This window comes from Oncorhynchus mykiss, chromosome 6 (assembly GCF_057628025.1).
Source record: "Oncorhynchus mykiss isolate SJ-2025 chromosome 6, ASM5762802v1, whole genome shotgun sequence".
In the NCBI taxonomy this organism is placed as follows: domain Eukaryota; kingdom Metazoa; phylum Chordata; class Actinopteri; order Salmoniformes; family Salmonidae; genus Oncorhynchus; species Oncorhynchus mykiss.
In genome coordinates, this window is record NC_143027.1 from 4,559,735 (window position 1) to 4,574,735 (window position 15,001).

Consider the following 15,001-nt stretch of genomic DNA (forward strand, 5'->3'; position numbering starts at 1 on the left):
CAGTGTCTGTCTCCTCTTTCTCTTTCTCTCTCTATCTCTCTGTTCTCTTTCTCCTCTCTTTCCCCTCTCCTAACCCTTTCCATCTCACTAGAACACTGCTTCTTAGAACCCTATCCACATCACTAGAACAATGCATCTTAGAACCCTACCCTCTCCTCCTCCCTCTCCTTCTCCTCCTTCCCCTCTCTTTCCCCTCTCCTCTTCCCCTCCTCTCCTTCTCCTCTCTTTCCTCTCTCCTTCTCCTCTCCTCCTCTCCTCTCCTTCTCTCTTTCCTCTCTCCTTCTCCTCTCCTTCCCCTTTCCTTCTCCTCTTTCCCCTCTCCTTATCCTCTCCTCCTCTCTTTCCTCTCTCCTTCTCCTCTATATCCTCTCTCCTTCTCCTCTCCTTCTCCTCTTTCCCCTTTCCTTCCCCTCTCCTCCTCTATTTCCTCTCTCCTTCCCCTCTCCTTCTCCTCTCGTTCATCTCTCCTCCTCTCTTTCCTCTCCTCCTCTCCTTCTCCTCTCTTTCATCTCTCCTTCTCCTCTTTCCCCTCTCCTTCTCCTCTTTCCACTCTCCTGCTCCTCCTCTCCTTCTCCTCTCTTTCCTCTCCTTCTCCTCTCCTCCTCTCCTTCTCCGTTCTTTCCTCTCCTTCTCCTCTCGTTCCTCTCTCCTTCTCCTCTTTCCCCTCTCCTTCTCCTCTCCTCCTCTCTTTCCTCTCTCCTTCTCCTCTCCTTCTCCTCTTTCCTCTCTCCTTCTCCTCTCCTTCTCCTCTTTCCTCTCTCCTTCTCCTCTCTTTCCTCTCTCCTTCTCCTCTCCTTCTCCTCTCTTTCCTCTCTCCTTCTCCTCTCCTTCTCCTCTCTTTCCTCTCTCCTTCTCCTACTCCTCTCCTTCCCTTCTCTTCCTCTCCTTTTCCTCTCTTTCCTCTCTCCTTCTCCTCTTTCTTCTCTCCTTCCCCTCTCCTTCTCTCTTTCCTCTCTTCTCCTCCTCTCCTTCTCTCTTTCCCCTCTCCATCCCCTCTCACACCATTCTCTTCCATCAGAGGCCAGCTTTTCTTCTAGGGATAAAGGACAGTTTTAGCTGTGGTTCTCGAAGTCTCTAAAGACTCTCCTTCCTCTAGTGGCCATTACCATCAATTTTTCCAGTCTCCTCATTGTGTGTATTTCAACTTGAAATTCACAACCCTACCCTCCAACTGTAGGACATACAACCCCCCCCCCCCCCCTACTGTAGGACATACAACTCCCCCCCCCACCCTACTGTAGGACATACAACCCCCCTCCCCCCACTGTAGGACATACAACCCCCCCCCCTACTGTAGGACATACAACCCCCCCCCCCACCCTACTGTAGGACATACAACCCCCCTTCCACCACTGTAGGACATAGAACCCCCCACCCCACACTGTAGGACATACAACCCCCCCACTGTAGGACATACAACCCCCCCACTGTAGGACATACAACCCCCCCACTGTAACACATACAACATACAACCCTAATCCCCCCCCCCCACTGTATCACATACAACCCTAGCCCCCCCCTACTTTATCACATACAACCCTAACCCCCCCTACTGTATCACATACAACCCTAACCCCCCCTACTGTATCACATACAACCCTAACCCCCCCTACTGTATCACATACAACCCTAACCCCCCTAGCAACCTCCCCTACTGTATCACATACAACCCTAACCCCCCCCCCCCTACTGTATCATATACAACCCTAACCCCCCCTACTGTATCACATACAACCCTAACCCCCCCTACTGTATCACATACAACCCTAACCCCCCCCTACTGTATCATATACAACCCTAACCCCCCCCCCCCCCCTACTGTATCATATACAACCCTAACCCCCCCCTACTTTATCACATACAACCCTAACCCCCCCTACTGTATCACATACAAACCTAACCCCCCCTACTGTATCACATACAACCCTAACCCCCCTAGCAACCCCCCCTACTGTATCACATACAACCCTACCCCCCCCCCCCTCCCTACTGTATCAAATACAACCCTAACCCCCCTACTGTATCACATACAACCCTAACACCCCCTACTGTATCACATACAACCCTAACCCCCCTAGCAACCCCCCCTACTGTATCACATACAACCCTAACCCCCCCTACTGTATCACATACAACCCTAACCCCCCCTACTGTATCACATACAACCCTAACCCCCCTAGCAACCCCCCCTACTGTATCACATACAACCCTAACCCCCCCTACTGTATCACATACAACCCTAACCCCCCCTACTGTATCACATACAACCCTAACCCCCCCTACTGTATCACATACAACCCTAACCCCCCCTACTGTATCACATACAACCCTAACCCCCCTAGCAACCCCCCCTACTGTATCACATACAACCCTAACCCCCCCTACTGTATCACATACAACCCTAACCCCCCCTACTGTATCACATACAATCCTAACACCCCCCCCCTACTGTATCACATACAACCCTACCCCCCCCCTACTGTATCACATACAACCCTAACCCCCCCCCCCCTACTGTATTACATACAACCCTAACCCCCCCCCTACTGTATCATATACAACCCTACCCCCCCCCCCCCTACTGTATCACATACAACCCTAACCCCCCCCCCTACTGTATTACATACAACTCTACCCCCCCTACTGTATCACATACAACCCTACCCCCCCCCCTACTGTATCACATACAACCCTAACCCCCCCCCTACTGTATTACATACAACCCTAACCCCCCCCCCCCCCCATACTGTATCATATACAACCCTACCCCCCCCCTACTGTATCATATACAACCCTAACCCCCCCTACTGTATCACATACAACCCTAACCCCCCCTACTGTATCACATACAACCCTAACCCCCCCCTACTGTATCATATACAACCCTACCCCCCCTACTGTATCACATACAACCCTAACCCCCCCTACTGTATCACATACAACCCTAACACCCCCCCCCCCCTACTGTATCACATACAACCCTACCCCCCCCCCCCTACTGTATCATATACAACCCTACCCCCCCTACTGTATCACATACAACCCTAACCCCCCCTACTGTATCACATACAACCCTAACCCCCCCCTACTGTATCATATACAACCCTACCCCCCCTACTGTATCACATACAACCCTAACCCCCCCTACTGTATCACATACAACCCTAACACCCCCCCCCCCCTACTGTATCACATACAACCCTACCCCCCCTACTGTATCACATACAACCCTAACCCCCCCTACTGTATCACATACAACCCTAACAACCCCCCCCCCTACTGTATCACATACAACCCTAACCCCCCCTACTGTATCACATACAACCCTAACCCCCCCCCCTACTGTATCATATACAACCATAACCCCCCCCCCCTACTGTATCACATACAACCCTAACCCCCCCCCCTACTGTATCACATACAACCCTAACCCCCCCCTACTGTATCACATACAACCCTAACCCCCCCCCCTACTGTATCACATACAACCCTACCCCCCCCCCCCCTACTGTATCACATACAACCCTAACCCCCCCTACTGTATCACATACAACCCTAACCCCCCCCCCCTACTGTATCATATACAACCCCCCTACTGTATCACATACAACCCTAACCCCCCCCCCCCCTACTGTATCATATACAACCCTACCCCCCCCCCTACTGTATCATATACAACCCTAACCCCCCCCCTACTGTATCATATACAACCCTACCCCCCCCCCCCTACTGTTTCATATACAACCCATAACCCCCCCCCCCACTGTATCACATACAACCCTACCCCCCCCCTACTGTATCACATACAACCCTAACCCCCCCCTACTGTATCACATACAACCCTAACCCCCCCCCCCTACTGTATCATGTACAACCCCCCTACTGTATCACATACAACCCTAACCCCCCCCTACTGTATCATATACAACCCTACCCCCCCCTACTGTATCATATACAACCCTAACCCCCCCCTACTGTATCATATACAACCCTACCCCCCCCCCTACTGTATCATATACAACCCTAACCCCCCCCCCTACTGTATCATATACAACCCTACCCCCCCCCCCCCCCACTGTATCATATACAACCCTACCCCCCCCCCTACTGTATCATATACAACCATAACCCCCCCCTACTGTATCATATACAACCCTACCCCCCCCCCCCTACTGTATCACATACAACCCTAACCCCCCCCTACTGTATCACATACAACCCTAACCCCCCCCCTACTGTATCATATACAACCCCCCTACTGTATCACATACAACCCTAACCCCCCCCCTACTGTATCATATACAACCCTACCCCCCCCCCCCTACTGTATCACATACAACCCTAACCCCCCCCTACTGTATCACATACAACCCTAACCCTAACCCCCCCCTACTGTATCATATACAACCCTAACCCCCCCCCCTACTTTATCACATACAACCCTAACCCCCCTAGCAACCCCCCCTACTGTATCACATACAACCCTAACCCCCCTAGCAACCCCCCCTACTGTATCACATACAACCCTAACCCCCCTAGCAACCCCCCCTACTGTATCACATACAACCCTAACCCCCCTAGCAACCCCCCCTACTGTATCACATACAACCCTAACCCCCCTAGCAACCCCCCCTACTGTATCACATACAACCCTAACCCCCCTAGCAACCCCCCCTACTGTATCACATACAGCCCTAACCCCCCCTACTGTATCATATACAACCCTACCCCCCCCCCCTACTGTATCATATACAACCCTAACCCCCCCCCCCTACTGTATCATATACAACCCTACCCCCCCCCCTACTGTATCATATACAACCCTACCCCCCCCCCTACTGTATCACATACAACCCTACCCCCCCTCCCCTACTGTATCATATACAACCCTACCCCCCCCCCTACTGTATCACATACAACCCTAACCCCCCCCCCCCTACTGTATCATATACAACCCTACCCCCCCCCCCCTACTGTATCATATACAACCCTAACCCCCCCCCCCCCTACTGTATCATATACAACCCTAACCCCCCCCCCCCTACTGTATCATATACAACCCTAACCCCCCCCTACTGTATCATATACAACCCTAACCCCCCCCCCCTACTGTATCATATACAACCCTAACCCCCCCTACTGTATCATATACAACCCTAACCCCCCCCCCACTGTATCATATACAACCCTACCCCCCCCCTACTGTATCATATACAACCCTAACCCCCCCTACTGTATCATATACAACCCTAACCCCCCCCCCCCCCTACTGTATCACATACAACCCTACCCCCCCCCTACTGTATCATATACAACCCTAACCCCCCCCCCTACTGTATCATATACAACCCTACCCCCCCCCTACTGTATCATATACAACCCTAACCCCCCCCCCCCTACTGTATCATATACAACCCTAACCCCCCCCCCCTACTGTATCATATACAACCCTACCCCCCCCCACTGTATCATATACAACCCTAACCCCCCCCCCTACTGTATCATATACAACCCTAACCCCCCCCCCTACTGTATCATATACAACCCTACCCCCCCCTACTGTATCATATACAACCCTAACCCCCCCCTACTGTATCATATACAACCCTAACCCCCCTCCCCCCCCTACTGTATCATATACAACCCTACCCCCCCCCCCTACTGTATCACATACAACCCTAACCCACCCCCCCCCCCTACTGTATCATATACAACCCTAACCCCCCCCTACTGTATCATATACAACCCTAACCCCCCCCCCCCTACTGTATCATATACAACCCTACCCTAACAACCCTAACCCCCCCCCTACTGTATCATATACAACCCTACCCCCCCCCTACTGTATCATATACAACCCTAACCCCCCCCTACTGTATCATATACAACCCTACCCCCCCCCCCCTACTGTATCACATACAACCCTAACCCTAACCCCCCCCTACTGTATCACATACAACCCTAACCCTAACCCCCCCCTACTGTATCATATACAACCCTAACCCCCCCCCCCTACTTTATCACATACAACCCTAACCCCCCTAGCAACCCCCCCTACTGTATCACATACAACCCTAACCCCCCTAGCAACCCCCCCTACTGTATCACATACAACCCTAACCCCCCTAGCAACCCCCCCTACTGTATCACATACAACCCTAACCCCCCTAGCAACCCCCCCTACTGTATCACATACAACCCTAACCCCCCTAGCAACCCCCCCTACTGTATCACATACAACCCTAACCCCCCTAGCAACCCCCCCTACTGTATCACATACAGCCCTAACCCCCCCTACTGTATCATATACAACCCTACCCCCCCCCCTACTGTATCATATACAACCCTAACCCCCCCCCCTACTGTATCATATACAACCCTACCCCCCCCCCCTACTGTATCATATACAACCCTACCCCCCCCCCCCCCTACTGTATCACATACAACCCTACCCCCCCTCCCCTACTGTATCATATACAACCCTACCCCCCCCCCTACTGTATCACATACAACCCTAACCCCCCCCCCCCTACTGTATCATATACAACCCTACCCCCCCCCCTACTGTATCATATACAACCCTACCCCCCCCCTACTGTATCATATACAACCCTACCCCCCCTACTGTATCATATACAACCCTAACCCCCCCCTACTGTATCACATACAACCCTAACCCCCCCCCCTACTGTATCATATACAACCCTACCCCCCCCCCTACTGTATCATATACAACCCTACCCCCCCCTACTGTATCATATACAACCCTACCCCCCCTACTGTATCATATACAACCCTAACCCCCCCCTACTGTATCATATACAACCCTAACCCCCCCCCCCTACTGTATCATATACAACCCTAACCCCCCCCCCCCCCTACTGTATCATATACAACCCTAACCCCCCCCTACTGTATCATATACAACCCTAACCCCCCCCCCTACTGTATCATATACAACCCTAACCCCCCCCTACTGTATCATATACAACCCTAACCCCCCCCCCCACTGTATCATATTCAACCCTACCCCCCCCCTACTGTATCATATACAACCCTAACCCCCCCCCTACTGTATCATATACAACCCTAACCCCCCCCCCCCCTACTGTATCACATACAACCCTACCCCCCCCCTACTGTATCATATACAACCCTAACCCCCCCTACTGTATCATATACAACCCTACCCCCCCCCTACTGTATCATATACAACCCTAACCCCCCCCCCCTACTGTATCATATACAACCCTAACCCCCCCCCCCCTACTGTATCATATACAACCCTACCCCCCCCACTGTATCATATACAACCCTAACCCCCCCCCTACTGTATCATATACAACCCTAACCCCCCCCCCCTACTGTATCATATACAACCCTACCCCCCCCCTACTGTATCATATACAACCCTAACCCCCCCCCCTACTGTATCATATACAACCCTACCCCCCCCTACTGTATCATATACAACCCTACCCCCCCCCCCACTGTATCATATACAACCCTAACCCCCCCCCCTACTGTATCATATACAACCCTAACCCCCCCCCCTACTGTATCATATACAACCCTACCCCCCCCCCCTACTGTATCACATACAACCCTAACCCACCCCCCCCCCCTACTGTATCATATACAACCCTAACCCCCCCTACTGTATCATATACAACCCTAACCCCCCCCCCTACTGTATCATATACAACCCTACCCTAACAACCCTAACCCCCCCCCTACTGTATCATATACAACCCTACCCCCCCTACTGTATCATATACAACCCTAACCCCCCCCCTACTGTATCATATACAACCCTACCCCCCCCCCCCCACTGTATCATATACAACCCTAACCCCCCCCCCCCTACTGTATCATATACAACCCTACCCCCCCCCACTGTATCATATACAACCCTAACCCCCCCCTACTGTATCATATACAACCCTACCCCCCCCCCTACTGTATCACATACAACCCTACCCCCCCCCTACTGTATCATATACAACCCTACCCCCCCCCTACTGTATCACATACAACCCTAACCCCCCCCCCCTACTGTATCATATACAACCCTACCCCCCCCCCTACTGTATCATATACAACCCTACCCCCCCCCCTACTGTATCATATACAACCCTACCCCCCCCCCCCTACTGTATCATATACAACCCTAACCCCCCCCTACTGTATCATATACAACCCTACCCCCCCCCTACTGTATCATATACAACCCTACCCCCCCCCTACTGTATCACATACAACCCTAACCCCCCCCCCCCCCTCCTACTGTATCATATACAACCCTAACCCCCCCCCCTACTGTATCATATACAACCCTAACCCCCCCCTACTGTATCATATACAACCCTAACCCCCCCTACTGTATCATATACAACCCTAACCCCCCCCCCCCTACTGTATCACATACAACCCTACCCCCCCCTACTGTATCATATACAACCCTAACCCCCCCCCTACTGTATCATATACAACCCTACCCCCCCCCCCTACTGTATCATATACAACCCTAACCCCCCCCCCCCTACTGTATCATATACAACCCTAACCCCCCCCTACTGTATCATATACAACCCTACCCCCCCCCCACTGTATCATATACAACCCTACCCCCCCCCCTACTGTATCATATACAACCCTACCCCCCCCCTACTGTATCATATACAACCCTACCCCCCTCCCCTACTGTATCATATACAACCCTAACCCCCCCCTACTGTATCATATACAACCCTAACCCCCCCCCCTACTGTATCATATACAACCCTACCCCCCCCCCCCACTGTATCACATACAACCCTAACCCCCCCCCCCTACTGTATCATATACAACCCTAACCCCCCCCCTACTGTATCATATACAACCCTAACCCCCCTAGCAACCCCCCCTACTGTATCACATACAGCCCTAACCCCCCCCTACTGTATCATATACAACCCTACCCTCCCCCCTACTGTATCATATACAACCCTAACCCCCCCCCTACTGTATCATATACAACCCTACCCCCCCCCCCCTACTGTATCATATACAACCCTACCCCCCCCCCTACTGTATCACATACAACCCTACCCCCCCCTACTGTATCATATACAACCCTACCCCCCCCCCCTACTGTATCACATACAACCCTAACCCCCCCCCCTACTGTATCATATACAACCCTACCCCCCCCCCTACTGTATCATATACAACCCTACCCCCCCCCCTACTGTATCATATACAACCCTAACCCCCCCCTACTGTATCATATACAACCCTAACCCCCCCCCCCCTACTGTATCATATACAACCCTACCCCCCCCCTACTGTATCACATACAACCCTAAACCCCCCCCCCCCCTACTGTATCATATACAACCCTAACCCCCCCCCCCTACTGTATCATATACAACCCTAACCCCCCCCTACTGTATCATATACAACCCTAACCCCCCCCCCCCCTACTGTATCATATACAACCCTACCCCCCCCCTACTGTATCATATACAACCCTAACCCCCCCCTACTGTATCATATACAACCCTAACCCCCCCCCCTACTGTATCACATACAACCCTACCCCCCCCTACTGTATCATATACAACCCTAACCCCCCCCCTACTGTATCATATACAACCCTACCCCCCCCCCCTACTGTATCATATACAACCCTAACCCCCCCCCCTACTGTATCATATACAACCCTAACCCCCCCCCCTACTGTATCATATACAACCCTACCCCCCCCCCCCACTGTATCATATACAACCCTAACCCCCCCCCCTACTGTATCATATACAACCCTAACCCCCCCCCCTACTGTATCATATACAACCCTACCCCCCCCTACTGTATCATATACAACCCTAACCCCCCCCTACTGTATCATATACAACCCTAACCCCCCCCCCCCCCTACTGTATCATACACAACCCTACCCCCCCCCTACTGTATCACATACAACCCTAACCCCCCCCCCCTACTGTATCATATACAACCCTAACCCCCCCCTACTGTATCATATACAACCCTAACCCCCCCCCTACTGTATCATATACAACCCTACCCTAACAACCCTAACCCCCCCCCTACTGTATCATATACAACCCTAACCCCCCCCCCCTACTGTATCATATACAACCCTAACCCCCCCCTACTGTATCATATACAACCCCCCCCCCCCCCCACTGTATCATATACAACCCTATCCCCCCCCCTACTGTATCATATACAACCCTAACCCCCCCCCCCCCCCCTACTGTATCATATACAACCCTACCCCCCCCCTACTGTATCATATACAACCCTAACCCCCCCCCCTACTGTATCACATACAACCCTAACCCCCCTAGCAACCCCCCCTACTGTATCACATACAACCCTAACCCCCCTAGCAACCCCCCCTACTGTATCACATACAACCCTAACCCCCCTAGCAACCCCCCTACTGTATCACATACAGCCCTAACCCCCCCCTACTGTATCATATACAACCCTACCCCCCCCCCCTACTGTATCATATACAACCCTAACCCCCCCCCCTACTGTATCATATACAACCCTACCCTCCCCCCCTACTGTATACATATACAACCCTACCCCCCCCCCTACTGTATCACATACAACCCTACCCCCCCCCCCCCCCCCTACTGTATCATATACAACCCTACCCCTCCTACTGTATCACAGGATAACGTCTGACCCTCTCTCCCACTGTATCATATACAACCCTACCCCCCCCCAACCCCGTATCATATACAACCCTACCCCCTCCTACCGTATCATATACAACCCTAACCCCCCCCTACTGTATCATATACAACCCTAACCCCCCCCCCCCCCCCACTGTATCATATACAACCCTAACCCCCCCTACTGTATCATATACAACCACCCCCCCCCCTACTGTATCATATACAACCCTAACCCCCCTACTGTATCATATACAACCCTAACCCCCCCCCCCCCCCCCTACTGTATCATATACAACCCTACCCCCCCTACTGGATCATATACAACCCTAACCCCCCCCCTACTGTATCATATACAACCCTAACCCCCCCCCCCCCCTACTGTATCACATACAACCCTACCCCCCCCTACTGTATCATATACAACCCTAACCCCCCCCCCTACTGTATCATATACAACCCTACCCCCCCTACTGTATCATATAAAACCCTAACCCCCCCCTACTGTATCATATACAACCCTAACCCCCCCCTACTGTATCATATACAACCCTACCCCCCCCCCCCCACTGTATCATATACAACCCTACCCCCCCCCCCCTACTGTATCATATACAACCCTACCCCCCCCCTACTGTATCATATACAACCCTACCCCCCCCCTACTGTATCATATACAACCCTAACCCCCCCCTACTGTATCATATACAACCCTAACCCCCCCCCCCCTACTGTATCATATACAACCCTACCCCCCCCCCCTACTGTATCACATACAACCCTAACCCCCCCCCCTCCCCCCCCTACTGTATCATATACAACCCTAACCCCCCCCTACTGTATCATATACAACCCTACCCCCCCCCCCTACTGTATCATATACAACCCTACCCCCCCTACTGTATCACATACAACCCTAACCCCCCCCCCCCTACTCTATCATATACAACCCTACCCCCCCCTACTGTATCACATACAACCCTAACCCCCCCCCCCCCTACTGTATCATATACAACCCTAACTCCCCAATACTGTATCATATACAACCCTAACTCCCCAATACTGTATCATATACAACCCTACCCCCCCCCCCCCCTACTGTATCATATACAACCCATAACCCCCCCCTACTGTATCATATACAACCCTAACTCCCCAATACTGTATCATATACAACCCTACCCCCCCCCCTACTGTATCACATACAACCCCCCTACTGTATCACATACAACCCTAACCCCCCCCTACTGTATCATATACAACCCTAACCCCCCCCTACTGTATCATATACAACCCTACCCCCCCCCCCCCCTACTGTATCACATACAACCCTAACACCCCCCCCCCTACTGTATCACATACAACCCCATCCTACTGTATCACATACAGCCCCCCCTACTGTATCATATTCAACCCTAACACCCCCTCCTTATCCTGCATGGAAGTTCTAGTCTGAGGTCTCTTAAAAGGTTTTATTATGTGTGTGTGTGTGTGTGTGTGTGTGTTTGTGTGTGTGTGTGTGACTCTTACTTCTATGAAGGCCTGTGTGTGTGACAATGTGAAAAAGGCAGAACACTGACGGTTAAGGATGTCTCCCCCCCCCTCCCGTCCCCCCTCCCTCGTCCTCTTCACAGCGGATTCACTATAGAGCTGGCTTCCGCTCTCACTGTTGTGTTGGCTTCCAATATCGGAATCCCTGTCAGTACCACACACTGCAAGGTACGACTGAGACAGGTGGACGGCCTCCCAGCCACACCTCACCCTTACACTCACATGGCATGTGTGTTGTGGTGTGTTTGTTCCCACAGGTGTGTTGTTTGCTGATAGCCTCAGAAGGCTGGGCTGCCTCATTCCCCAAAATGCAACCCTCCAACTCCTCTTTTATCTTTCTCAATTCTCGTCTCTGTGTTTTTGTACCCCTCCATCTATTTTGCTCTCTCTGTCTCTCTCTGTATCTCTCTCTGTCTCTCTCTCTCTCTGTCTCTCTCTCTCTCTCTCTCTCTGTCTCTCTCTCTCTCTCTGTCTCTCTCTGTCTCTTTCTGTCTCTTTCTGTCTCTCTCTCTCTCTCTCTCTCTCTCTCTCTCTCTGTCTCTGTCTCTCTCTCTCTGTCTCTCTCTCTCTCTGTCTCTCTCTCTCTCTCTCTCTGTCTCTCTCTCTCTGTCTCTCTCTCTCTCTGTCTCTCTCTCTCTGTCTCTCTCTCTCTCTCTGTCTCTCTCTCTCTCTCTCTGTCTCTCTCTCTCTCTCTCTCTCTGTCTCTCTCTCTCTGTCTCTCTCTCTCTCTCTCTGTCTCTCTCTCTCTCTCTCTCTCTCTGTCTCTCTCTCTGTCTCTCTCTCTGTCTCTCTCTCTCTGTCTCTCTCTCTCTCTCTGTCCTCTCTCTCTCTCTGTCTCTCTGTCTCTCTCTCTCTGTCTCTGTCCTCTCTCTCTCTCTGTCTCTCTCTCTCTCTCTGTGTCTCTCTCTCTCTCTCTATTCCATCTATTCACAGTGGGTTTTGCGTTGAAGTAATGAGTGCTCTGTCAGTGCTTATTGCCTCTAATGTGGGCATCCCAATAAGCTCCACCCACTGCAAGGTATTGGCGTACTGGTTGGTCAGTGAAGCCGCGTAGCTCCTCCCATCAGCTTCACTAGACTGAATCTGAGCCAATCATAACTCTCTGAGTTGCAGCTTTGACCCGTTGTGCACTTTTCCTCCGCTGGTGATTGGTTAAGGTGATTGGTTCTTAGTTTTACCATCTCACACGATACTTAGCAGACATAGTGAATATATTTTTATATGTTATAGGTAGCAGAGTTCAAATAGGTATATCAAATCAAATGTATTTATATAGCCCTTTGTACATCAGCTGATATCTCAAAGTGCTGTACAGAAACCCAGCCTAAAACCCCCAACAGCAAGCAATGCAGGTGTATAGCTACCCTGACTGGTATTGACATGCCCAAATTATCCCACGGTCTCTGAACATGATTGTGTAGCTCAATGGGATTGTGTAAGTAATGACGTGAGGTATTTCATGAAATGCACCATTAGTCACTGCACTTCAGTTATCTGTTATTCAGTGGTTGACTCACTCCGCGTCCTAAATCACACCCTATCCCCCTTTTATAGGGCACTACCTTTGACCAACTAACTAAACTAGTGCACTATATACGGAATAGGGTGCCATGTGGGACCCATTCTCAGTTATACTGTCCAGTCACGATACAGACACATTGAGGAAAGACAATCATGTGTAGCCACACCCTCTAGGACTCTGACCCTCTAGGACTCTGACCTTCTAGGACTCTGACCCTCTAGGCCTCTGACCCTCTAGGACTCTGGCCCTCTAGGACTCTGACCTTCTAGGACTCTGACCTTATAGATCTCTGGCCTTCTAGAACTCTGACCCTCTAGATCTCTGGTCCTCTAGGACTCTGACCCTCTAGGACTCTGGCCCTCTAGGACTCTGACCCTATAGGACTCTGACCCTCTAGGACTCTGACCCTTTAGGACTCTGCCCCTCTAGATCTCTGGCCCTCTAGGACTCTGGCCCTCTAGGACTCTGGCCCTCTAGGACTCTGACCCTCTAGGACTTTGGCCCTCTAGCTCTCTGGCCCTTTAGGACTCTGATCCTCATGATCTCTGACCCTCTAGGACTCTGACCCTCTAGGACTCTGACCCTCTAGGTCTCTGACCCTCTAGGACTCTGACCCTCTACGACTCTGACCCTCTAGATCTCTTTCCCTCTAGGACTCTGATCCTCTAGATCTCTGACCCTCTATGACTCTGACCCTCTAGGACTCTGGCCCTCTAGGACTCTGGCCCTCTAGGACTCTGACCCTCTAGGACTCTGACCCTCTAGGACTCTGACTCTCTAGATCTCTGATCCTCTAGATCTCTGACCCTCTAGATCTCTGACCCTCTAGATTTCAGACCCTCTAGGACTCTGATCCTCTAGATCTCTGACCCTCTAGGACTCTGGCCCTCTAGGACTCTGACCCTCTAGGACTCTGACCCTCTAGGACTGGTCCTCTAGGACTCTGACCCTCTAGATCTCTGACCCTCTAGATCTCAGACCCTCTAGGACTCTGATCCTCTAGATCTCTGATCCTCTAGATCTCTGATCCTCTAGATCTCTGACCCTCTAGATCTCTGACCCTCTAGATCTCAGACCCTCTAGGACTCTGATCCTCTAGGACTCTGACCCAACTGCTTCATTCAACATTTCAGCAGAAGGCTTGGTCAGTGTTCTCCTTTTGATACATTCAAGCTTTTATTTAACATTTTAAAGTTTAACTTTATTTGTATTAAATACGTTCATCTGCTGGGGGAAA

General features: G+C 51.7%; 1 protein-coding gene across 2 annotated transcripts in view; it reads left to right on the forward strand.

Annotated features, from left to right (window-relative positions):
* LOC110525072 (sodium-dependent phosphate transporter 2) overlaps positions 1 to 15,001 on the forward strand; it is a 144,247-nt gene that overhangs the window by 127,278 nt on the left and 1,968 nt on the right. For both annotated transcript variants that reach the window (XM_036979238.2, XM_036979239.2), the window contains exon 10: positions 12,326 to 12,410. In XM_036979238.2, the coding sequence (XP_036835133.1) occupies positions 12,326 to 12,410 (85 nt within the window). The remainder of the gene's footprint in view (positions 1 to 12,325; positions 12,411 to 15,001) is intronic.